At 45.3% G+C, this 26,160-nt stretch overlaps 1 protein-coding gene across 1 annotated transcript in view; it reads left to right on the top strand.

Annotated features, from left to right (window-relative positions):
• The first annotated feature begins 5,678 nt into the window (after positions 1–5,678).
• The window catches only part of SNCA (synuclein alpha), a 97,938-nt gene continuing 77,456 nt past the window's right edge, over positions 5,679–26,160 (top strand). Inside the window, exons 1-3 of the mRNA XM_045017473.1 lie at positions 5,679–6,102; positions 11,371–11,516; positions 19,996–20,037. Coding sequence (XP_044873408.1) covers positions 11,396–11,516; positions 19,996–20,037 — 163 coding nt within the window. The 5' untranslated portion in view covers positions 5,679–6,102; positions 11,371–11,395. The remainder of the gene's footprint in view (positions 6,103–11,370; positions 11,517–19,995; positions 20,038–26,160) is intronic.

Genomic DNA, 26,160 nt, shown 5'->3' with positions numbered 1-26,160 from the left:
ACATACATCATGGAAAAATATGAACGATCAGTATGTTATTAGTTTTCCAGTGACACCTTATATGACACTTATCAGATACAGTTTATGAAATTAATGAATTGGGATACAATCAACTGGTCAAGCCAGCTGAAACTGGCTACCAGATACCAGCAAGCCTCTTGCATTGCTGTGCTGTGAGGGTCACACCTTGCTGTAGATAATATTTCCATACTCCATAAAGCAAGTCTTGTGCATCCTATTGGTCTTACTGGAAATCCTGGGAGGTGAGTGGACACAAGCCCGCCCACATCTAAAGGCCCCTCCCCAAGCCTGGCGGAAGGGACCACTGGACCTGGGGAACCAACTGAATTCGGGGGACAGCTAATGAGTAACAGGGTCAAGAGTGAAGGTATGCATCTACTGGTGCTTGTAGTGTCCTGCTGGATGTGATTATATCCAATTATGTCTTATTTTGTTCTGTTTTTCAAAAGTTTACCAATAAAACTTGCTTGGATTTAGGATCTCCTGCACTGAGAGAGGGAGATTGTGTGGGGGGTGGAGAATTGCTGTTAAGGTCATCTTTTGAGGGTCAAAACCTGAAGAGTGATGTCTGGGGAATGGGACCCCTTGCAGAGGTGGTGACAGCATCCAGTCAAGGGCACCAGACGTTCCAACCTGTCCATCGGCTGTTCTTTCTCAGAAAATTTAGGCAAGTGTTTGTTAGCTACTGTTCAGTGTCTGTTTGATTATTATACTGAAATGTATGGTCCCTGAAGAAAAAACATAGCTTAAGTTACATTATTAGAATTGTTCTTGAAAATTAATACAATTGTCACAGAGTGGCTGACTTAAGGGAAGTCAGGGCCGGTCTATCTGTGACACGGTTTGTTAAGGAGGACAAGCCCACCTGTAAGTAACTAATTGCCCAGGTGGCTGGTAGGCAGCTAATGACTAACAAGCACCTGAACCTGATAAAGGTTACCAGAACTCAGCTGAAAAATAGTGCTTCCAGGGAAAGGAATTGAGTAGCACCTCACAGATACTTGCAGGATGTTCAGGCTATGAGGAGCTGTATATTACTGGGAGAAGAGCTGCAGTTGGTAGGAATCCACTGGCTCTATCGAAAGAAATTAAGACCAAGAATACCTTGTAGGTAAAGGGTCTGGATATCGGACCGATAGTCTTAGATGGAGTCTGCTTCCCTGTTGAGAAGCCTGGGTGAAGGTCTTTCTTGGGTTTCTTTTGAACTTTCTGTTAATAAATCAGCCCATTGGAAGGGAGGTACTGTTTGATGAACTTACTGGACAGCCAACTGAGAAAATTGTTGTAGTGCACCTGTTGTGCCGTACCTCTCCACAAGAGAGTGCATGGGGATGACAAATACCTTTTACAACAAACATGCATCTCTTTAGAGTGTTAGAAATAATTCATTTAGTCAAATTCTCCATTGGGGCCTGCCCCAATAATGTGCTAAGTATGGACAGGCCCTTCTGCCAGCCTGAAGCCCCATTAAAGTCTGTGGGTCTTGGCATGGGAACAAGGATAGACTTACATAGAATTAATTGTATGGTGCTGGTAAAAAAGAATTTGTGGAACAATTAAAAAAAAACCAGCTCTTAAATCTCTGGTGTCTAAATAGTTGAAATTCCAGGGAGAGTTAAAACAGGCATCAAAATCGAATGCTAGTCCCACCATATCTTGTTTAATGGGACTAACACAAGCAGCCTCTTATTTTCCTTGTCTTTCAATTCTCTGTCCTTGTCTGTCTGTTTCCCAGGATAGTTAACCCGGCTTTCTGTGCAGTCTCTGTAACCTGTCCATTCTCCATTGATCTGGAACCTAGCAGGTTATCTCTAGATCTTCATTAATTCTCTTTCATAGTAAGAGAAAGTGCTCTCACAGCTATAGAGGTGAAGGCCTAATAACATACTAAAATATAACAAATTCCTTCATAGTCCTGATTTCTTCTATGTAAAAAGCAATCCTTGGTGTGGTTTATATGTATTAAAGTACCTTGTTGTGGTGCATGTAGATATAAAGGTTTATATAATGCTCATAGCAGTGCGTCATTGCCATAGTACAACAGAGTCATGTAACACAATTGAACATGTTAATATTTCTCGAAACCACTTTAATCTGGGTCTTAGATGAAAGATTGCACTGGGCAAATAAATCCTGGGTGCTGGGAAATTAATCTTTTTTACAATGCTTATGCTCATTGATGGAATCCTTTCAAAGGGGATTTAGGAACCTAGATACCATTCACTTTCATTTAGGCACATAAATATGCAGATAGGTCCCTAAATCCTGTTGATTTCAAAGATTTACTGAGGGTGGGTTTTTTTAAATTCAGTGTTACAGCTAATACTTTTCAAATTGTCCAGAAAGAACTGGGACATATAAGCAATACTACTCTATAAGATTATGTTTTCATTTTACTGGATATACTTTCTCTTATATACAGCAATGACTAGGAAATAAAACTGCTTGTTTTAATTCCTTAGGCTTTTCTCTAGGCTTAAATTATACAAAAGAAGCTAGAATCTGATCACCAGGAATCCTGCTATCCCACTTTTGCAATAAAACAACAGAAATCCTTATGTGTTGACATGTCCCCTCCAATGTGTGACAAATAAATTACAGCTATGATCCTCTCTCCCCAGCAGCGGGAGGGAGGGCCTACTATCCCCCACAAGACACCCTCCCTTTCAGGTATAATTGTACAGTACTGGTGAGTGAGATGAAACACCTTTATGTAATGCAATTATTGTTAGAAGGGAGAGGGGAGGAAAAACCTTGTCTTCTAAAGGAAGAGATCTGTATTCTCAGTCAGCCTCCTCTTAGAGGGAGCAATAAACCAGGTTTCTGAACAACTGGCGCCAGTAGGAGGATAAACCTAATGAAAGTTTATCAAGCTGTACAGAGGTATTAGAAGTTCACTCATGATCTAGGATGTGCCAGCCTTCTGCCAGCATGGTTGTGTGGGGAAGAAACCCTGTTTTTGTTTCGGGGACGGAAGACATCTCTGCGCTGAGCATTTGGTTCCTGTGCTGGAGGGAAGGGGAAGTGTGACACTCCCTGAAGTCTAGCTCTCTGCCTCTTCTCCTCCTTCACCCTATTATTTCCCTCTCCCTTGCTCCAGTCTAGGAGATGCAATAAAAATAAGACAAAAGATGGTGCTTGGGGGATCCACTGACTTTTGGCCTCCTGTGAGACCAAATTGTATTATCAAATTAGAGAATAAGTCTGATTATTCCTACTTCACTGCAAAAATGTCTAGTGCATCAGGCCCTGGATTTTTTTAGCGAGGAAGGAGAGTTGTCTTATTTTCTATTCATGCCACATGATTGGGGGTGGTGGTGGGGATACCATGATGGCCAAAACTTGAAAGACTCTGGTAGGACTAAGGTGCCAGATCTACGTTTTTGCAACATTCATGTTTTGGAGTGTAGATCTTTTTTGAGGGTTGGGGGGGAGGTAAGAGTGAGTTCAGTAGGAACAAGTAAACTTCAACTAAAAAAAAAAGTGCGTAAGTGACTTACATAAAAACTGTCATACTGGGTCAGACCAAAGGTCCATCTAACCCAGAATCCTATCCTCCATGAATTTGTATAGTTCCTTTGTTGAACCCTAGTATAGTCTTGGCCTTCACAACATCCTCTGGCAAAGAGTTCCACAGGTTGATTGTGTGTTGTGTGAAGAAATACTTCCTTTTGTTTGTTTTAAACCTGCCTATGTCCTATTTTCAAAAGTGAATTAGGCACTTGGAAGTTTAACTCCCATAGAAAGTCAGTGGGACTTAGGCTCCTAAGTAGCTTAGGGACAGTTTTTCAAAGGCATTTAGGTGCTTTAAAATTGCAGATAGGCAGTTTTCAAAATCTCACTAGTCAGCTAACTCCCAACTCTAGAAACTTTTGTAAACCCTACCAGTGGACTATCTGCATCTGTAGATGGTAAAATGCCTTTGAAAGTCTGGTCCTTAGGCACTTCGGAAAATGTTATTGCTATTCTCTTTTCATGGTCAATTTGGAGGCTTAGAGGTGAAGATCAGTAGGATCTACCTTTCCCTTTTATCCCTCGGGTATCTTGCATGGTCTTAATGTGTGTGAACTTAAATAGATATGCATCCACCACCATGGATTTGTTATGTCACCTGTATCGATCTGTCTTCAGCTATTGTTAAGACTGTGCCGATCACAACACGTCCACGATTCTTCTTGCATTCTTGCCTTTTTCTCCACGTTCATCCGAAACGTTTAACAGTGCCATCTTCCCATCTTCTTGGAGGCCAACCAGGTGGTCTTTTCTGTTCTCACGGGTACCACTCGGTAATGATTGTGGTCCACCTATTGTCCGTGAGCCATGCTATGTGGCCCGCCCATCGTATCTTATTATACCTGCTTTCCATGACAATATCTTTCACACCACTGTGTTCTCTAATCATTTCATTTGGGATACGATCCAGAAGGGAAATTCCCAACATAGCTCGTTCCATTGCCTTTTCAGCTACCGACAGCCGCTGTTCCTCTCTCTTCGTCAGTGCCCACGTTTCACTGTCATACAGCATGGCTGGCAGCACTGTTGAATTGAAGATATTTGTATGTATGGTCTTGTTGATTTTTCCTTTGAGGACATCCTTGATGGAATTAAATACACACCATCCTGCCCGAATCCTTCACGAAAGTTCTCCATTCGTGTCTTGGTGCATATTAACTTCTTGGTCCAAATATGTGTACTGTTCCACTTCTTCAATTTCTTCTCCTGTTACCATTATTCGAGATTTTCATAAAATGTCTGATTGCATGTATTTCATTTTGCAGCAGTTCATTTTTAGACCAACCTGACTGCTTTTCTTGTTGCGTCTTCACAGCTTGCTCTGCAGCTGGTTGGTGCTTTTGACAATTAGTACGATGTCGTCATCGAATCTGAGATGAGATAACCGTTCTCCATATATGTTAACACCACTCCTCCAATTGATCTTCTTCACAACCATTTTGAGGCAGGTGGTTAATAGTTCGGTGAAATCGTATGTCCTTGCTTTACGCCTTTCTCGACTGGGATGCGGAGGGGAGTTTTGAGGAGAGTAATGCCTGTTGTACATCCAGTATTCGTTTCCTTCAATAAACTGATGTACTGCGTGTTAATGCCCTGCTCTGTGAGCGCCTTTAATATTGCGTTGAACTTGAGGCTATAAAAGGCCTTTTCATAGTCGACGAAAGCAATGCACAGCGGGAGTTTGTATTCCCTCACTCTTTCTAGGAGCTGGGTAAGGGTAAATATCTGGTAGATCCTGCTGAAATTTCTTTGAAACCCTGCCTGCTCTCTCGGCTGTTGTTCATCCAGACTCTGCCAGAGTCAGTTCGTTATCACCTTTGTAAAGAGTTTATAGATATGAGAGAGCAGGCGTTTATTATACCTCCAGCTTTATTTTTGTTAATGAATCAAAGGGGAGTGGAGAAGCTAATGATTGCCTACACCATGCCGGGCCACTGCCATCCACAACAGTGAGAGCACTGTGAAATATTATTTTCGCCCAGTCTCTGGGGGTATGTCTACATGGCAGCAAGGAGCCAGCCGCTCCCGGGAGTAGGCAAACTCGGGCTAAAAATAGCTGTGTGGACGAAACTCTCCACTGCCAATCCCATTAGCAGTCAGGAGGCGTGCGGGTGCTGAAGCCATTGCGCTGTCCCTCTCTTCTCCCCCCATTTCAGGCTCAGGAGGGGGTGGTGGGCAGGGGACTAGTGAATGCGGGAGCGGATCTGGAGAAGGTTTCGTGCCTCCAGGAGCAGTGTGTGCCCCCGGGATGGGAGCGTGGGGCTGGCTCTCTCCTCCCTCTGGCAAATCAGCCCGAGAGGGTGGGGAAGGAGGGAGAGGGGCTTGCTTCGCGCGCTGAAAGTGGATGAGCATCCCTCCCCCGCTCTCCTCCTCCCCTTCTCCGCCTCACTCTCTGCCTGTGGAGCTGGGACCCGGGCGCGTTACATGCTGGACTCCCTCTCCGCCTCCCCTCCGCCTGCGTTGTCGGGGATGTACTGAAGCGGGGGCAGCTCCCCCGGCGCTCCCTGCTGCGCACCGCTCGCCTCCCTTCGGGGCCACTTGTAACGCGTTTGCAGAGTGAAGAGCCCGGTGAGTAACCCGGCCGGAGCGCGCGGGGTGGGCGCGCGCGGATGCTCCAGGGTTTGTCCCCGCGGGAGAACCGGGCTGGGGGACCCTTCCCGACGCGGGTTGGGTTTTTTTTGGGGGGGGGGGAGGGAGTTTGGGCGAAGTGGGAAAAGCCTCTCGCTGAAGCATGAGTGTGGGGCTGCTCGTGTGCTGGGTGGAGCTGTACGTGCCTGGCCCTGCGGCAGAGGGGGGAGAGGGACCCCATAGACCCAGTCTGCCAGAGAGACAGGATGCTGGGGCTATATGTGCCTGTGTGATCCCGGCGCCCTGCCCTGTCTCCGTGTGACCCGGGCTCTATGTGCCTGTGTGATCCCGGCGCCCTGCCCTGTCTCCGTGTGACCCGGGCTATATGTGCCTATGTGATCCCGGCGCCCTGCCCTGTCTCTGTGTGACCCGGGCTATATGTGCCTGTGTGATCCGGGCGCCCTGCCCTGTCTCCGTGTGACCCGGGCTATCTGTGCCTGTATGATCCCGGCGCCCTGCCCTGTCTCCGTGTGACCCGGGCTATATGTGCCTGTGTGATCCCGGCGCCCTGCCCTGTCTCCGTGTGACCCGGGCTATAAGTGCCTGTGTGATCCCGGCGCCCTGCCCTGTCTCTGTGTGACCCGGGCTATCTGTGCCTGTGTGATCCCGGCGCCCTGCCCTGTCTCTGTGTGACCCGGGCTATATGTGCCTGTATGATCCCGGCGCCCTGCCCTGTCTCTGTGTGACCCGGGCTCTATGTGCCTGTATGATCCCGGCGCCCTGCCCTGTCTCCGTGTGAGCCGGGCTATATGTGCCTGTGTGATCCGGGCGCCCTGCCCTGTCTCTGTGTGACCCGGGCTATATGTGCCTGTGTGATCCCGGCGCCATGCCCTGTCTCCGTGTGACCCGGGCTCTATGTGCCTGTGTGATCCCGGCGCCCTGCCCTGTCTCTGTGTGACCCGGGCTATATGTGCCTGTATGATCCCGGCGCCCTGCCCTGTCTCTGTGTGACCCGGGCTATATGTGCCTGTGTGATCCCGGCGCCCTGCCCTGTCTCTGTGTGACCCGGGCTATATGTGCCTGTGTGATCCCGGCGCCCTGCCCTGTCTCTGTGTGACCCGGGCTCTATGTGCCTGTGTGATCCCGGCGCCCTGCCCTGTCTCTGTGTGACCCGGGCTATATGTGCCTGTGTGATCCCGGCGCCCTGCCCTGTCTCTGTGTGACCCGGGCTATATGTGCCTGTGTGATCCCGGCGCCCTGCCCTGTCTCTGTGTGACCCGGGCTATATGTGCCTGTGTGATCCCGGCGCCCTGCCCTGTCTCCGTGTGACCCGGGCTATATGTGCCTGTGTGATCCCGGCGCCCTGCCCTGTCTCTGTGTGACCCGGGCTATATGTGCCTGTGTGATCCCGGTGCCCTGCCCTGTCTCTGTGTGAGCCGGGCTATATGTGCCTGTGTGATCCCGGCGCCCTGCCCTGTCTCTGTGTGACCCAGGCTATATGTGCCTGTGTGATCCGGGCGCCCTGCCCTGTCTCTGTGTGACCCGGGCTATAAGTGCCTGTGTGATCCGGGCGCCCTGCCCTGTCTCTGTGTGACCCGGGCTATAAGTGCCTGTGTGATCCCGGCGCCCTGCCCTGTCTCTGTGTGACCCGGGCTATATGTGCCTGTGTGATCCCGGTGCCCTGCCCTGTCTCTGTGTGACCCGGGCTATATGTGCCTGTGTGATCCGGGCGCCCTGCCCTGTCTCTGTGTGACCCGGGCTATATGTGCCTGTGTGATCCCGGCGCCCTGCCCTGTCTCTGTGTGACCCGGGCTATATGTGCCTGTATGATCCCGGCGCCCTGCCCTGTCTCCGTGTGACCCGGGCTATATGTGCCTGTGTGATCCCGGCGCCCTGCCCTGTCTCCGTGTGACCCGGGCTATATGTGCCTGTGTGATCCCGGCGCCCTGCCCTGTCTCTGTGTGACCCGGGCTATATGTGCCTGTGTGATCCCGGCGCCCTGCCCTGTCTCTGTGTGACCCGGGCTCTATGTGCCTGTGTGATCCCGGCGCCCTGCCCTGTCTCTGTGTGACCCGGGCTATATGTGCCTGTGTGATCCCGGCGCCCTGCCCTGTCTCCGTGTGACCCGGGCTATATGTGCCTGTGTGATCCCGGCGCCCTGCCCTGTCTCCGTGTGACCCGGGCTATATGTGCCTGTGTGATCCGGGCGCCCTGCCCTGTCTCCGTGTGACCCGGGCTCTATGTGCCTGTGTGATCCCGGTGCCCTGCCCTGTCTCCGTGTGACCTGGGCTATATGTGCCTGTGTGATCCCGGTGCCCTGCCCTGTCTCCGTGTGACCCGGGCTATATGTGCCTGTGTGATCCCGGCGCCCTGCCCTGTCTCCGTGTGACCCGGGCTATATGTGCCTGTGTGATCCCGGCGCCCTGCCCTGTCTCCGTGTGACCCGGGCTATATGTGCCTGTGTGATCCCGGCGCCCTGCCCTGTCTCCGTGTGACCCGGGGTATATGTGCCTGTGTGATCCCGGCGCCCTGCCCTGTCTCTGTGTGACCCGGGCTATATGTGCCTGTGTGATCCCGGCGCCCTGCCCTGTCTCTGTGTGACCCGGGCTATATGTGCCTGTATGATCCCGGCTCCCTGCCCTGTCTCTGTGTGACCCGGGCTATCTGTGCCTGTGTGATCCCGGCGCCCTGCCCTGTCTCTGTGTGACCCGGGCTCTATGTGCCTGTGTGATCCCGGCGCCCTGCCCTGTCTCCGTGTGACCCGGGTTATATGTGCCTGTGTGATCCCGGCGCCCTGCCCTGTCTCTGTGTGACCCGGGCTATATGTGCCTGTGTGATCCCGGCGCCCTGCCCTGTCTCTGTGTGACCCGGGCTATATGTGCCTGTGTGATCCCGGCGCCCTGCCCTGTCTCCGTGTGACCCGGGCTCTATGTGCCTGTGTGATCCCGGTGCCCTGCCCTGTCTCCGTGTGACCCGGGCTATATGTGCCTGTGTGATCCCGGTGCCCTGCCCTGTCTCCGTGTTACCCGGGCTATATGTGCCTGTGTGATCCCGGCGCCCTGACCTGTCTCCGTGTGACCCGGGCTATATGTGCCTGTGTGATCCCGGCGCCCTGCCCTGTCTCTGTGTGACCCGGGCTATATGTGCCTGTGTGATCCCGGTGCCCTGCCCTGTCTCTGTGTGACCCAGGCTATATGTGACTGTATGATGCTGGTGCCCTGCCCTGTCTCTGTGTGACCCGGGCTATATGTGCCTGTGTGATCCCGGCGCCCTGCCCTGTCTCCGTGTGCCCCGGGCTATATGTGCCTTATGGTCGTGGCACCCTGCCCTGTCTCCGTGTGACCCGGGCTATATGTGCCTGTATGATCCTGTCTCTCTGGGTGGCTGGGTCCGTATGTCCCTGTCCCCAGCTGGGGTGAGTGTGTAGCAGGGTTGGCAGTGCTGGGCGGGGCCAGGTGCCCTCCTCCCCACTTCCTTGTGGGTTCTCTCAGGGGTGGCACTGCCCCAAGGCGGGGCTTTGCCGTGGATCCCAGCAGGAGCCTCCCTCCTTTCCCACACCCAGCATGTGTTCCACAAACTTCGCTTTTACCCACCCGCTTAGTCCCGCCTCAAGCTTCTTCTCCATGGAGGCAATTAAGGTGCTCCAACAGTGCAACTCTCGGGGGCCGGGGGCCTAAGGGACGGAAGGCATTGTCGTCTGAACTGTCGCTGCACCCGTGCACAGAGATGTCTCATCCCTCCTCTCTCTGTTCAGGGTCATTTCTGCTAGGACAGTGTCCAGGTAGCTGCATCCTTCTGGGGGAGGGCGGGTCTTATCAAACAGAATTGGAGATTTCCCCTGCTGATAAGGATGAGTATCAAGTCTGGTTCGATCTTGCCTCACCCTAGTAACTCCCAGAGAGATTGTCTGACAGGTAGAGAGAGATCGAGATCTTGTGCATTTAAACTGAGATTCCTATTTACAGCAATGTGAAAGCTGTTCTCTTTCTGTGGGAAGGGTGACAGATTTTGCAGTGTGTGTTAATGAGACACAAATCTCACTCCTATTTTTTATTTTTGAATTTAAATGATCACAAGTTGGTAGTGGTGGCTACAGATGTTTCTTTAGACACCCAGTCCTCCTACTCAGCATCGCAAGGAAAAGGGAGGTACCGGCATCAATAGACTCTTATTCTGTGTGTGGGTGGAGAAATAAATGATCAAGAGTTAATTTGTTAAAGGGACACTGCTAGGTTTTTTTGTTTGTTTGTTTTGTTTTGTTTTAAGGTCTTAAATGAAGTTCCTGGTCCCACACCTGCCCCTGAAACCACCTGCCAATGTCTGTGGCTTTACAATCACATTTTTCCTTTATAAAATTATTATAAATGACTTTTTCACCCCTTCTGCCACCCAAATGCCTCACACAAATAACAGGGGAAACTGATTACACAAGTTGGGAAGAGAAACCGTCTATGGCAAAATGCTGTCAGATGCACTAAAAAAGCATATAGGGAAAATAGATTTTTTGTCTTTAATCTCTTTCAGTATGTAGATTCATAGATTCTAAGGCTAGAAGGGACCCCTGTGAATATAGGGATGTAATATAATTATAATAGGGGTTACTTGTAATAATAGTAGGTAAGCAATTTTCAGAGAGACGTGTGATTTTTGTTTTGTTTAGTTTTTAAGTTGATGGTGTGTTTTTAACCACACTGGTGCCTCTGAATGAGGAGATGTGGAATATCATCTAATCAAAGACCTAAATCCTGCAGTCCTTGGAACAAAACTCCCATTCACTTCAGTGGGAATTGTCTCAGTCAAGAATCAAAGGATCTAGAAAAGACCTGTTATGTCAACCAGTGCACCTCCCTGTCAGAAATGGATTATTATCTACAGTAAATTGACACCTCCTCATTTATATGGCTGTTTTTTTAAAGGATAAGCCTGTCCTACTTGATTTGTGAGAGTACTGCATAAACCTGATGTGTGTCTGCAACACTGTTAAACTTGTTTGTGTAGTAGAATGTGAGAAAACTGAAAACATGAAGGCTGTTTGGAGAATTGCACTTATTGTCGTATCCACTTGTTGAACCACTTTTATTCTGCATGAAATATTGAATACTTCTACGGACAGCTACAGCTATGTATGTCTGTAGATAGATAATATGTGGGTATAGATGATTGACAGACAAAGTCTTTTTATAAATAAGGTTCCAGTCAGAGTTTGAACAGTCTTCCCTTCTGAAAAATATTTTCTTATTCAAAATGTTTCTTATTTTTTTCCCCTAGTGCTCTGTAAAGAAAATCTTTAGCCATGGATGTATTCATGAAAGGACTTTCCAGGGCTAAAGACGGAGTTGTGGCAGCAGCAGAAAAAACCAAACAGGGTGTGGCAGAAGCAGCAGGAAAGACGAAAGAGGGTGTTCTCTATGTAGGTAGGTGGGCAATAGAAAACAAATGGCTTTTAACCTGTTTGCTTCTGTTTGCTGAAATGAATGATCAGTGAAGGGACAAGGATCCAGAGTTACCTTGCTATAAGTATAGAGTAACTCAATAATAAAGCTACCGCAATGGAAATGAGATCAGAATTGAGTCCTAAGTCTGGAAGTAAAACCTCTGTAAAGATGGACAATAATTATTGCTAAATCCATTGGTGTATCATTGCATTGTTGATAGCCACCCATTATTTTAGCATGGTGCTAAAACCATAGTACCATACCATAGATCTGTGCCATACATGGTACTGTACTATAGGAGACATGTGCCCAAAAAATGTGGCTCACTGTCCAAGAGCCCTAACAGTTTAAGGGCACACAGGCTGCTACAGTAATGAACAATATACAAAGTGTAACCCTTCTGTCAGGCCGAACTGATAGCAGCAAGGGCCGGGTTCAATACATAGGGGTCCCTTCCCTACAGCGTAATGCAAAACCAGCTCGAGCCCCCACCCAGTGACCTGGAAAAATCTTACACACACCCCTGGGCGCCTCTAAGGGGCAATACTTCCCCTCTCACAAGCACAGAGTCTCGGTGTAGCAGAAAAGGTTTAATTACATGAGCTAAACAACAAGCATTAAATTGGGAAAACACCTCAACTAGAGTTCATAGACCAAACCGTGAGCAAAGACCCACCCCAGGAAATTGGGCCGTGTCCTTTTCCCTGGGCTCTTGAGTCCAGCAACCCCCAAATCACCCACAGTCCCAAAAGTCCCATAATCCAGAAGTCTCTGTCCTGGGTCAGTACAGCCCCAGATTTCGAGAGTCTATCTGCAGAGGTCCCCCCGCCAGCCTGGGTAGAAAGGGGCACCTTACGTGGTCCGGGACCAATTGCCCTGCCTCTCCATGGGGTTCTGCTTCCGCCTTCTCCACGAACTGCTCCGCTCTCCCAGCCACTCCACTCTGCTCCTCCAGCTGTCCTCACAAACTGCTCCGTGATCCGCTCCAGTCGTCCCCGCAAACTGCTCGGCTCCGCTCGCTCCGTGGGCCGCTCCACCCATCCCACAGCTGCTCCGCTCTGCTAGCTGCTCTGCTCCACCAGCTGTCCCGTGATCCGCTCCAGCCGTTCCCTCAAACTGCTCCACTCCACTCTGCCAGCTGCTCTGCTCCGCAGTATAGCTTCAGGCTCCCCCACTAGTTAGCACAGTACTCAGTGCTCTCAGCTCAGCAATTCCAGCTCTTTAGTGATTTCAGCTCTTAGTGATTTCAGTTCACAGTAGGGGAGCCCCTGTGCTAGTGCACCATTAGCCCAAAGTGAGTTCAGCTCAGTAACCTGTATCTAGATTCTTAAGGGAATCAAAAATCAACTCTGATATTCCACAGTGGAGAGAGTAGGTGGAACTGGTGCTTCTGGCTCACACAAGGCACCTACACCACCAGGTACAAATACCTATCCCCAGCCTCTCTCAATTCACTGGGTTTTGGAACCCATGTCCCTTGTCTAGCAAGTGCTATTTAGTTGATAGTGAAATCCTTTATCATAAAACAGTTTCGTAGTTCCTCATTTACTTAATCAGGGTGACAACACTTTATTCCTCCTGCCCCAATAACAAAGAAATTGGGGCTCCCACAGCTGTGAAAGTAACCATTTTAGGCTGCTGTGGGCTATGCTAGGCGGAGTGGGTGTGCCTATGCAAACACAATCAGCCTCTGAAATTCTTTTGCACCCTTGCCATAATTCACCTCCAGATGTCAGGGTAGAGCTCATCCTGACTCTGCTTACAAAAGACAGTGTGACAGGTGGCTTTATAACCAGAATGCTACTGAATGTGGATTTTAAGGAGTTTTATTTTTAAGAAAAAGTCAGTTAATTTGGCAATTTATCCAACCCTATCCTTCCTCACTGTATAAAGCAAAAAGGATTCAATAGTTGGAAGGGAATATAATCAGTTGCTTTTCAAGATTTTAAATAAAGATTCCTGATATTCATCATTCTGTGTACAAGCATCTCATTCCCTTACCTCCCTTGACTGAGTTTCCTTAATGGATACTTGTTACATTGTAGGCCCACAGCACCTTCCTTCCATGGATCGTGAAGGAATGACCACAGCAACCCTTTGAGACAGGGGAATTACTATACCATTCTTACAAATGGCAAAATTGAGACAAGGAGATATTAAGTGACTTGCCCATGTCACACAGGGAGCTTGTGCAGAGCTGGGAATAGAATTCACATTTCAAATTCCTGTCCAATGCTTTAACCACAGGTTTATCCTCATTGCTTAGCAGGTTCCTAGCTCTAGAGAACTGTGTCTTCCAAAGGCTGTGATGAAAAATTCATAGGAAGAGCCTGTAAAACACATGATGATTAAATGGTTGGTTAGTTAAAATAAACATATGCCTCTGTTTCCTCCTAAGTTAAATTAGGTGATGGAAAAATGTGAATGAAATAATATATTCTTTTCAGTATGTCCTTTCTCTTTTTTCATGGTTTTATAGGTAAATACTGGTACAGATGCTGTGTGTACCTAGGGAGTTGTGCACAGATTTCAGAGGATGGTTGAAAACTGGAATAATTTCCTTGATATGGAAGTATTGGGTTTGCCACACACTTCTTCCCCCTCCCCCCACCCGAATCCCAATACCCTTCCAGGTTAGCATTATTTTTGAACAAATTATTTCTGCTCCAGATACATTAGACTACACATTTTAGCCCATCTTGAACATTCTTTTCCAGTTAAGCAATAGCAAATTCCATTCCTGGGTAAACACAGAAAGCAGTAATTTTGCAAACTAAATTTAAAATGAATATATGTTTCAATGTATGTAGGCATTTTTGCACAATTATCAGAATATCTATCAGTATTTCATTGTCTATTATTAATTTTCAGTGGTGTATGATTTATTTCCTTGTAGATCATGATAGCACTTCCATGATTTCTTTTTATTAGGTATGCTTATAAAATGTATGCTGAGTTAATCTTCATGCCTTTTCCATTTGCTGTGATACTAGGAATGCTGAAACCCAATCCTGCTTCCAGTGAAATCAGTGGCAAAATTCCCATGGTCTTCGATATGCTTAGATTGTGAATTGTTGGGGTTAGGGTCTGTATACTAATAATTAATAATAGTGCAGGAGTGATCCCACACTGAACTGATTTCTTTCATAAAGGAAACATAAACATATATGTAGTTTCACTGTAACAGGTAAGAAGCTACTGGCAAAAGATCCACTCTCCTTCAGCCCTTGAGTGATGATAGCTAGTGTGTATTGCCTCTGGAAGTTCATCTTCCCTGGCTGGAATTGTAGTTAAAAATATCAGCTGATCTAGGTTGGCCTGATTCTCCTTCATGCCCTGATGTGAAAAGGGAAGCCATGTATCCCTCTTTTTACCTCCCCAGCACAGGGCAGTGGTAACTTCTCTTTTCTCCTGTTCAGCCAGATCAGAGGAAGAGGAGGAGAATGGCTAAATTCCTAAAGGATTAGTACAGTGGAACTCATTTATAATGGAGTGAAATGCATTGAAGCAGTTGAGGATTTTCATTCCACATGGCTGTATGTGGAGTTGCAGCTATAACTGGGTGCCTTACAAATGGGTTCTGTCATGCTACTGGTTGATACCTTCCCAAAAAGACTCTATTAAGAACAGAATTGAGAGGGTCTCGATAGTAATTTTTAAATTTCAGTAGTCAGCTAGTCAATGACTCTTTGCCATCAGTTCTTGGGGAGGAATTAATGAGAAGCTAAAGTTTTTTCTGTCCAAATTACAGCTACCTGTTATTCAGAGCATTGTAAAAAATATCTAGTGCAAAAAAAGATGGTAAGAGAATCCCATGGGAAAATATCCATTGTCTAGGAAGCAGTGGAATCATTGTAATGGCTTAATTTTCTAGGACACAAAGGAACATTCTATTTGTGGGTCAGAGGGCTACGGAAGACTTGAGAAAGTTTGGATTTTATTCTTCTTCTTATCTTCATGCTGAATGCCGTTCTCCTCTCCCATTGTTTGTTTCCTCCTTTCTTAGCCCCTGATCCAATGTCCGGTGCAGTCATTGGAAAACCCTCCCGGATGGGTTTTGGATTAGGCCCTGAGTTAGCTTTCTTCTTACCCTCTGTGTTCAGAGTCTTAGCTTGTGGGCGTCAGCATAGGTCCAGTGAAATCGATGGAGCTACTCCGATTCGCATCAGAGCCTTCATAGTTATGGTATAACATACAAAGGAACCGTGCTGATTAGTGGTTACTAAGAGAAGGGGACTGGGATTCAGCAACCAAACCTGGGTTCTGGTTTCTGCTCTGCCACTGACTTGCTGCATGGCCTGTGCAAGTCACTCAGGCCAGATTGTTTAAACTTGAGTCCCACTGTCTTCATTAGAAGTTATGGGTGCTTTGGACATCTGAGTTTAGGAAGCTAAATATGGATCACTTAACCATGTTTATCTTTATGCAAATTTCATTTAAGTGAGTAAGGGCTAGATTCTGATTTCAGTGAGACTGTGTGAGGAGTGTGGTACTACTCAAGGCAAGTAAGAGTAATTTAATCTGACTTCGAGTATAGCTTTGATGCTCTGAATCAGGGACTGCAGTGTGCTAATCTTGGCCTCAAGCTTTCACTATCGCCAGGGAAAGGGATGGGGCTTGTCAGGAGATGGCATGTGGCAGAGTGAAGCTTTGTTGCTCTGGTTTCTCTGCTTGTGTGTGATCTTGGTGTAGGACAACGTGCCCCCTCTGCAGCTTTAACTTACATTTGGCCTGGCTAGCTCCGTATCAGGTAGCTGGGAATGGATCCTCTCCCGGTCAGCTCCTACTCTCCACTGTACCCAAGCTCTGGTGTTCATATTTGTGTAGATTTGATCTGACCCACAGCAGGTGCACAGCTACAAAACTGTACCTTCCCCCTATTGTTTAGATCATAGAAATGCCTCTGCTGCAGCCTTCTCTCAAGACATATGTTGTTTTTCTTTGGCAGTAGAAAAGCTAGTGAGATAGCAACAATATTCCAATTCTGTCTGTTGGAATAATGAGCAACCTAATCCCTGCTAAAGTCCTTGTGGAAACAGTTCCCTATAGGAACACTCAGAAGCAGAAGCAATAATATTTCCTTCTCTCCAGTGGGGTCATGCTTCCCTGTCCCCAACCAGCTGTTGCTTAAAGTGGTGCATACACCACTGCAGAAAGGGCCTTAGCCAGCCCTATAGCTGAATGAGGCCCCAATTCAGTGAAGTGCTGAGAATACTCGGCACCTGTAAAGAAGGGCTCAGAAATTAACGCCTTGCAGGATTGGGCCTCATAGCCAACACAGAAAATAGCTACTTAAGTTTAATAGTGCTGACAAATACTGTTGAAATGGGAAGGAAGGGTGGTAGCTACTATTTTTTACTCTTCATCCGGTGGTCCATATTCTGGCTAGTGCCTGAAAACAAGAGTAATGTCCACCCCACCCCCGCTCCTGTGTGGTCACATGAACAGAGTATACAGGAAAAGTAGTGTGCATGTGTGCCACTATTCTGCCTGAATTGTGTAATCTGTGCAGAGAGGCCATTGCTTTATCAGATAGTACATGCAGACCATGTTTCTTGACTGCTAGTTCATGCCCTTTATCACCCTTTCACGGCTCCTGTCAGACAGAGCATGAGGAGTGGCCAGAGTAAAGACAGCCACTTTCCGTCATATGCTCCCACTACTGGCTGCAACTTTACTTAGGTGAGCCCCTGTGCTTCTCCAGCCAGAATTTGTCCCACAGAATTCAGCCGTTGTCCTTACAGAACCGTATTCTGACACTGAGCAAAGTCTAAGAAAAAGAGAAGCTGTGTTACAACACAGCACAAGTAAGGTATGAACATGAAGTGTGAAGCCAGGAAAACTGCATAGATAGCTGGCTACTATCTACTGCCAAGTATGAATTTGCTTATAAGAATCTGTACTTTGGGTGGATCCACTGGCCAAACTCTCATGTGGGCAATGGGCCCACTCCCCACTCTCCATAGACCTGATTCTTTATCTCAGTTGTAGGAGTGTAAATCAGGACTAACTTCACTGAAGTTAGTGGAATTATACCTGTGTAATGCTAGTGTAAGTGAGGTAAGAATCAAGATATATGGTATACTCCTTTCTGGAGATATCTGCCGTTGAGAATTCCTCTGTGAGGATTTTTTGCTGCTTTATCCCATCTCTCCCCACCCCAGTTGAACAGTTAAACATCATTACCAGGCTCTTATGTACTTATGTACAGTATGTCACTTGAAGGATTTAGCCCATAGTAGCTAAGGAGTCAATCCAGCAAGGGGGTGAGCGCTCTGGCTCCAATCCAGCAAAGCACTTAAGCATGTGCTCAATTGTAAGCACGTGAATTGTCCTATTGAAGCCAGTGAAGTGCTTTGTAGGCCCTTTCTACAAGTCAATGGAATTGCTTGTATGTTAAAGTGAAACATGCTTTGCTGGATTGAGGCCAGAGCACCTATGACATGCAGGATCAAGCCCTGATGACCTAAAATGAATCCTTACAAATTGAAAGCACTTCTTCCGCTTTGTTTTTAATCAGATAGCTCAGAAACCTTGCAATGATACCGTTTGGAATGGAGAAGAATAATCTTGTGTTTTTCCTTGCACAAATTGAAGAATGAATATAAAGAGGAAAGGACACCATTTCTTCACCCTTTGTTCTGATCATTAGCTATTTACTTCATTTTCAGACACAGAGACAATCTTCTCCAAAGTACCCCGGGCAAGTCTGGCATCTTCATTTTCCAGGCTAGAGCATGAAGTCATTTCACATGACACAAAGAAATCGTTCATTCTCTCTCTCTCTCTCTCACGTGATTCTTATTCTGCTCTTACTCTTTAGTAACAAGACATTTTCAATGATGTAAAAGTTCATAAATCTGATAGTACAGATAATAAACCCCAGGGTTTAGGTTTAACAAACTGGCACCAGTAAAGTATGAAACATAATGCTGATGGAAACTATGTGCTGTTCTACAATATTTACATTTATATTAGTGAAGTGCCCTAATGTGACAACTCTAAGAATCACTGACCGTCTCTTTCTTCTAACACTAAACAAGAAACTTTATTAGAATAAGGAAAACGATGTTAAGCCTAATGCTATTTTCTCGCTGCTTCACTGTAGAGCTTCTGCCTTGAATTTTCCCCAGATCCTCTTGTTTGACTTCCTACTACAGATTTAAAGAAACAATGCACATACACACTGTTGAAAAGCCCTGTACATAAAATAACGTGCAAATACTGTGTGTGTGATACATAAAAATTATCCAAATTAATAAAATAACATAGCTACAAGTCTCTAAATACTAACTCCTTGGGAAAATGTTTTCTTATATAATAATGCATAATAAAGAAACTAAATGCTTTTTAAAATTTAGATCTCAATACTGTCCCTCAAAGGCCTAGTCCAATGGTATTATAAAGCTATTACTTTGGCTTCCATGGTATGTATCACATACCCGTTCTCTGCACTGTAAATTGCTAAGCATGATAGGCCAGAGATGGACTCATCCCCTTCGTGTGTAGCTAAGTTATAGAACCAGAGAACTAGAAGTCCGGAATGGAAAAAGACATTGAGGGTGGGATTTTCCAAAGCACTCCCTGATTGGTTTATTTCTGCTCCCACTGACATGAATGAGAGTTTTACCAATGACTCCAATGGAAACAGAGCCCATTTCCTTTCCAATACAGGATTTTTCCCTAAAGAGCCAGGATACATTTGCATATGCATCCCAAAATTGGTTTGGTGTTTGTGGCTGCCACATCACACTATACACTCATGTCCTGTATTATATCTATTACTGCTCACTGTTATCTCTAGGTGTCTCTCAGCATAACCGCTTTCCAGATTCCACTCTCATTAAACCATTTGTTTCAGATTACTTCCCACAGAAATATTAGCTTGCATTTTTCCAAAATGAATTTCATGACCATGTTTCTATTACCACTAGGCCCTTTTATATCATTTTCCTGCCCTCACTCTTTGCAGTTCCCCCTGATTAAGACCAGAGTAAAGACTGCAGGATTGGGTTGTAAGTCACACATGCTAACCCCTGGGTCCTGTGGCTACACAGCCTTACACATATGAGTAATTTTATGCATGTGCGACATTAGTGGAACTGCTCACATGAGTGAGGTTATTCATGTGCAAAAGTCTTTGCAGGATTGGGTGCTTACTTAACAAGCTGTTTACTAGAACACCTAACATGGATGCTTCCACCACTCCACAACTCAAAATGTTGCCAGTTATCTTCACCCTTTATTGATGGTTCTCCGGGCGATCTTCAGTCCTTATGCCATTGCTTACATCAAGCCCGATTTGAATTAATTTTAAGCATTTTGTGAGACACTCTGATGATTTATTAAAATCTAGCTGTGCTATATTTACTGTTTTCCCATCACCCACTCACTTGTACCAGTATTTGCCAAGTGGTATTTCCAATGCTCATAACAAAATGATTTTTGCTTTGTTTAGGTTCCAGGACTAGGGATGGAGTTGTTCATGGTGTCACAACAGGTAAGCACACATGCACATTATTTCAACTGTCTTTTTATCAAAATCAGATGGCTGATTTGTCATAATCTGTTAAATGGGGTCTTCGTCTTTGCACAGCCTGCACCATAGAGATTGACAGCCTTGTTTGGGCAAGTCTCTTTCTCCTTGAGCCTGGGCGAGGAAGGGCACCAGGTGTCGAATGTGGGAGAGGGTGAAAGGAAATGTATTTGGGGGATATGGGGTGGAGTGGGATGCTTGTGTATCAGTCAGGAGGACTGAGAGCCATGCTGCCGGATGATTTAGGGGATGAGGGTGTTGTAAAGTGGGTGACGGTTGGCTTGGGGGCTGATGCTACCTGGGGATTAGGAACTGGGACCAACACGACCGATGGCAGGGAATGGAGGATGCAGAAGCTGGTGGTCAGGAGGTCACTCATATGCGGGATTGTGCAGAGTGGGAAGGAAAGGCTGTAGGAAAGTAGGGAGCATTTGAAGCATACAGTAGAGACCAGTGTCAGCAGTCAATGAGTGGTGGAGTGTTTAGGCAATGCTGGAGCTGCTGTGATGTGTGCTTTCACCTTGTGAAGATCTACCAAGGCCCCAGAGGAGAATACATCTGGGGTCTGTACCACAGATGGCACTTCTGCTTTTTTATCCTAGCCATGACCTCTTTTTCTTGTACTGTTCTAAAACCTGAATGAGTCACAGGGTTTGAAACTTTTCCATGGCACTAGAGGATATGGAACTGGAGGATGGTTCTCTTTGCACCATTTCAATATATGAAGGAACACAGTAGAATTGAACTCATAAGGCCTGATCCAAAGCCTATGAAAATCAATGGAAAGAGTCCCACAGACTTCATGGGGCTTTGGATTGGGTCCATAATGAAGAGTGGAAGTGATATTTTCCCAATTTTCTTCATATGTCTGTAGAGCTATACCTGTCTGAATTTGTATACAGCAGGTGATCTTGTGTTTGTCTAATCCAGGGGTTGGCAACCTTTCAGAAGCGGTGTGCCGAGTCTTCATTTATTCACTCTAATTTAAGGTTTCACGTGCCAGTAATACATTTTAATGTTTTTTAAAGGTCTCTTTCTATAAGTCTACACTTCAACCTCTCTAACCACTCAGTGACAGACTTGAAGGTGGCAATTTTGCAACAAAAAAACTTCAAAAACAGACTCCAAAGAGAGACTGCTGAACTCGAATTAATATGCAAATTAGATACAATTAACTTAGGTTTAAACAGAGACTGTTTAAACCTAAGTTAATTGTTGAAATTGTTGAGACTGTTGAAATAGATTCAATTACACCAATTGAATCTATTTCCCTATGTTAAGTTCTCCTCACACCTTCTATGGGTCATCTCAATTATCACTTCAAAAGTTTTTTTTTCTCCTGCTGATGATAGCTCATCTCAATTGATTAGACTCTTCCTGTTGGTATGCATATTTCCACTTTTTCATGTTCTCTGTATGTATAAAACTCTCCTGTGTGTTCCATTCTATGCATCCGAAGAAGTGAGCTGTAGCCCACGAAAGTTTATGCTGAAATAAATTTGTTAGTCTCTAAGGTGCCACAAGTTCTCCTGTTCTTTTTGCAGATACAGACTAACACGGCTGCTACTCTGAAACCTAAACTATTGTTGTATGTAAAATAAATACAAATTTTAAAATGTTTAAGAAGCTTCATTTAAAATTAAATTAAAATGCAGAGCTCCCCCGACCGGTGGCCAGGACCCGGGCAGTGAGAGTGCCACTGAAAATCAGCTCACGTACCGCCTTTGGCACACATGCGATAGGTTGCCTACCCCTGGCCTAATCCATTTAATCTATCTGAAACTGGAGTTCTAGCTAGCAGATGTGGGTAAAGGTGTCTAAGCATTTACATTCTATTGCTCTGTTTTCAACTGCTCAGAACTTTACAAAACTGTCACTTTTTGGCCTGACATTTACCAAAATTGGCCTCTTCTTGGGGATGATTTTTTTTTCCCTTGAAATTTTGAGCAAAAACAGTTCAGCCATTTTTGAGAATGAGAGGGGAAAATAACATTTCTCCCATTATTAAAATGATTGTGATTTTATTTTTAAGAAAAATCAGGTCTGGCACTGAAGTAGGCAGGAATAGGAAGCTAAAAGCTGGCAGGAAAATTGCCTTTTGGGAGAAGTGTCTTTCAAAATTGTCGTGAAATTTGGTTTGAATTTGTCACAGTTATGAAGATTTAAAATTGTACTTTGCACACGTACAGTCTATTTCAACAACATTAGCACTTTAGAATTTGAAAAATAGGCTTCATGGGGCATGCACATGGCCTTATTAGCTGTACAGTTTAAAAGTCAGTGAATCTGTGCATTAAATTGATTTGAACAATAACAGGTGTGGTAAGGCAAAAATCAGTAAGCAATATGGTGCAATAATCAGTAAGACGCAAAGTCAGTGAAACTCTATGATATCCACACAGGGCAGTTAGGACTTAAGCTTTTCAGCTGTTTGAAAAATCTGCATAGTACACTGAATTCCATGCAATTTATCTTCTTTGGAATAATTGACATGGGGAATATTTACACTGCAGCTGGGTACGTGCCTCCCAACTCTGGCAGATAGACACACACTAGGTCTAACGATAGCAGTGAGGATGATGTGGCGTGGGTGGTGTCATGAGCTAGCCACCTGACTATGGGGTACAGCGGGCTGGTACTTGGGTGGCTAGTCTGTGCCACGAAATCAACACTACTATTCTTAGCAAGCTATCTCGAGCAGATCTAGGGCATGTCTGTCTATGCATGCTTGTAGACACGCTTCCAGCTGCAGCATAAACACTCACTTAAAAGCCTGTGAAAATACCTGAACAAGAATTTCAGAGGTTCTGAAGAACACTGTGAAAGTTAATAGCTCAGATAAGGAATTAGAAAAGAAAGAAGTTTGGAGTAAGAGAAAGACTTTTTCTATTGCCTATTGCCCCACAGAGAAGCCTAGAGGAGATAAATAGCAGTTGATTGATGCTCAACTATACAAAGTCTACATTTTCGAAGAAAAACATATTGGGAGGCTTATTTAGCCCTGTTTAACATCATATGCCAAATGAATGGTTGAGGAATAAGCAAGGAGGGTGTTTTAGCAGCTAAACTAAAACTACAGCTAAGCAACCAGCTCTGACAACGCTGCAAAATTTAGCCTTAGGACACATACTGAGGCATTCTGAGTCGGTACAAGTCCTTGATATAAGGTTTGCAGCCTGACATCAATCTAAGCTGGCCAGAGTTCAGTTAAGGGTTGACAGGAGGAAGAAAAGGAAACTCCACTTGAACTAGCAGAGGATCTGTGGTGACTTGTGTGTCTGATGTGTGGCGTATCCAGACAACCAGTATGGCCATCCAGATAAAAAAGTGGTGGTGATGATGACCAACTGGACTTGAACTTGAAAAGTCCAAGGACACTTTGTGACCCTGTGGAATTTGTGGCAACATTAGAATCTTTTTGTGCAGCAGCCTCGTAGGGATTAAAGCCACCTATCATGAAGAAAGTAGAAATGATTCATTATGAATCCTGTGAGTACCAGTCTATCTCTGATATTCATGAGAAAGGGGATTCCAGTTGGATGCATTACATGTTTGAGAGGTTTTTGGGGGGAAATGTTAAATTTTGTTTGTAAGACAAAGAACATGGACAATGATGCAAAACATAAGGGCATCAGTTCCGCTAAATGCTACTTCCGTGAAAAAAATTGACCATAAAAGGATCATTATGAATTTTAGGCAAACCAGACTGGAACATCATAACTGACTAATGATAGGCCTCATTCGGCTCAGGAAATGGCTGACACCAAGCTGAATGGACAAGGCTTAGGGTTACTGATAGTAATTCCATAATATTTTTGATTAATTCTGTGCAGTTAAGCTCCAGAAATGGACTTGGGTTGTTGAATGTAAATTAAAAATATGAAATGGGTAGTAACTTTGTGCAATTACAGTGAATAGAGCAAACTTTCTACAAAAGCTGGAGAATACAGGTTCTAAAGTGAAGCAGTATAGTTTCATATGGAGTAAGTGACTAGAGAACTTGCTCCCTCCAGTACAAACCGAGGAAATCGGGTTTAAGAAATGAACCTTTGGTATCTGAACAATTGGTCTGGAAAGCAAAGATAGTGGGTGAATTCAGATCTGGATTTAATTATAGCTAATGATTGTATAATATATGCTAATAAGGTGTCTTGTAGACCAGTCCATGGAAATTAATCCCGATAAATCATGCTATTTTAATCTAAACGTGTGATTGAAATATTAAATGTAATGAGTTGTGTCATCTTGAATTGCATTGGAATGTTTCATGTAACCCTGTGTTGGAACTAGAGGGGAAGAGACTGACTATTACTTAGCTAATAAGTCAGGCAAGCTGCCTTAAGTAGCTTCAGAGTGTACTCTCAACATTAGCTTCACCCTGGAGTAATTCTGACTCTCAGGTTCCAGCCAAATAGCTGATACAGCGAATATCTTGATTAGCATCAGAAGGCTTGAGGCATTGAATATACATTGTCAGCTGCTAGTACTGGGCATAAGATGGTTTGATTTTATCAGTAATAGGGATGTATTATTGAGAAATGGCCTGGAGAGGACTGACGTTATAATCAGTCACTGCTGGTTGGCACTTTTTAGTCAGATTACCTGCCTTGGAGATCAACTTGAGGGAACTTTGCTCAGTCATGGACTGGCAGCAGCCATGTGATTGTCCATGATTAATTTGGCTGCACCAGATCTGCAATAACCCCGTGGGGCTTTTAGACATGTAGAATAAAGCTGTACAATGTGGCCATGGATATTTGGCACTACGGACCCTCGCTGTCTAAGCGTGCTGTTGCTGTATTACTGTGGGGGCTGATAGCTTAACAAGACTGCTACATAGAGTCTAAATTACTACATAGAGTTTTACATAGGATCTGGTTTGATCAACCTGATTAGCTTAATTTGATATTAATCCACTTCATTCTAATTTGATTTGTTTATGTTTATAAACAAATCAAATAAATGTGTGTGCTTTTGTTTTGTTATTTAGTATGGATAGTAAAATGATATCAAACGGAAGCTTGTGTGGTTTGGATGGTTCTTCCTTAGAGTTAGGGTCCCTGAGGAGTTCCAGGGTAATAAAAGAGACAACTCTTTGATGCACCTACTGGTGGTGCATAGAACTACCTTGTAGTTCTGTTATAACTGGTGCCTGAGCAGGAATCTTGGTTTCTGAGGGAAAATTGACTTTTGTATTGCCCATTTCTTTCAATAAGCAACATGGGCTTCAGAAACTGTGAAGGCTTGGGATAGACAATATGAGCCCATCAACTTAAAGGCTAACCAGTTCCCTGTAATCTTATCAATACTCCTTACAAGCAGGTAAGAGGAAATGCTCGCTCAGTCTTTCTCTGCTTTTAGCAGTGGAGGGGATGTGCACTTTTGACATCTTCTCCACAACTGCAGTTTGCTGCACTTATGTGAAGGGATCTGAGAGATCATTGTCTCAGCACCTCTAGCAACTGGTCTAATGCCAAAGGATGGGCCTCTGTGACTTAGTGGGAGACACCTAACCTGCGTAGGTGCTTTTGAAAATCCCACTTGATACCTAGCAGCATCTTCTGGCACATTTGTAAATCTGCACTAAGTTACTTTTAAAAATTGGGCTTAAGCCTCACGTACATGCTTTTGAAATTTTTATACCTGAATATTAGCTAAAAGCTATTCTTGGCAAACCCAGTATAATACTAACATTGTATTTCTGGGAGTGAACACACTTTGGGTGGCATACTTTACTCATGTTCTGCAGAAATCAGCTCTGCTTATTGTTTTGAGATGGAAGCACTTCAAATGAATATTTGTCTCTGGAGAAAGCAGCTTTCCCGGAGGAAAACTATTCAGCAGCCTCTCATGATTGTCGAGTTCTGTATCCCAGCCCAGACTAATGATTTGGCAGTGGTGTCTGAGACAGTAAGAGAGAAACTGGCAGATGGGGTATTCTCAAGCCTTCAATTGTGTGCATGGAGGCAGGCACACATCAGGTTCAATGCTCAGCATTATCATTTTCTTGTGCAATGTGTTTTATTCTTCTCCCTCTAAGCCAACAGGATGCAATTACGCTGTGCATTTGTTAGTTTGTCTTCCTGT

The sequence above is a fragment of the Mauremys mutica genome, chromosome 5 (genome assembly GCF_020497125.1).
Source record: "Mauremys mutica isolate MM-2020 ecotype Southern chromosome 5, ASM2049712v1, whole genome shotgun sequence".
In the NCBI taxonomy this organism is placed as follows: Eukaryota; Metazoa; Chordata; order Testudines; family Geoemydidae; genus Mauremys; species Mauremys mutica.
Note: the sequence above shows the minus strand (reverse complement) of the source record. Positions and strands in the feature narration are given on the sequence as shown.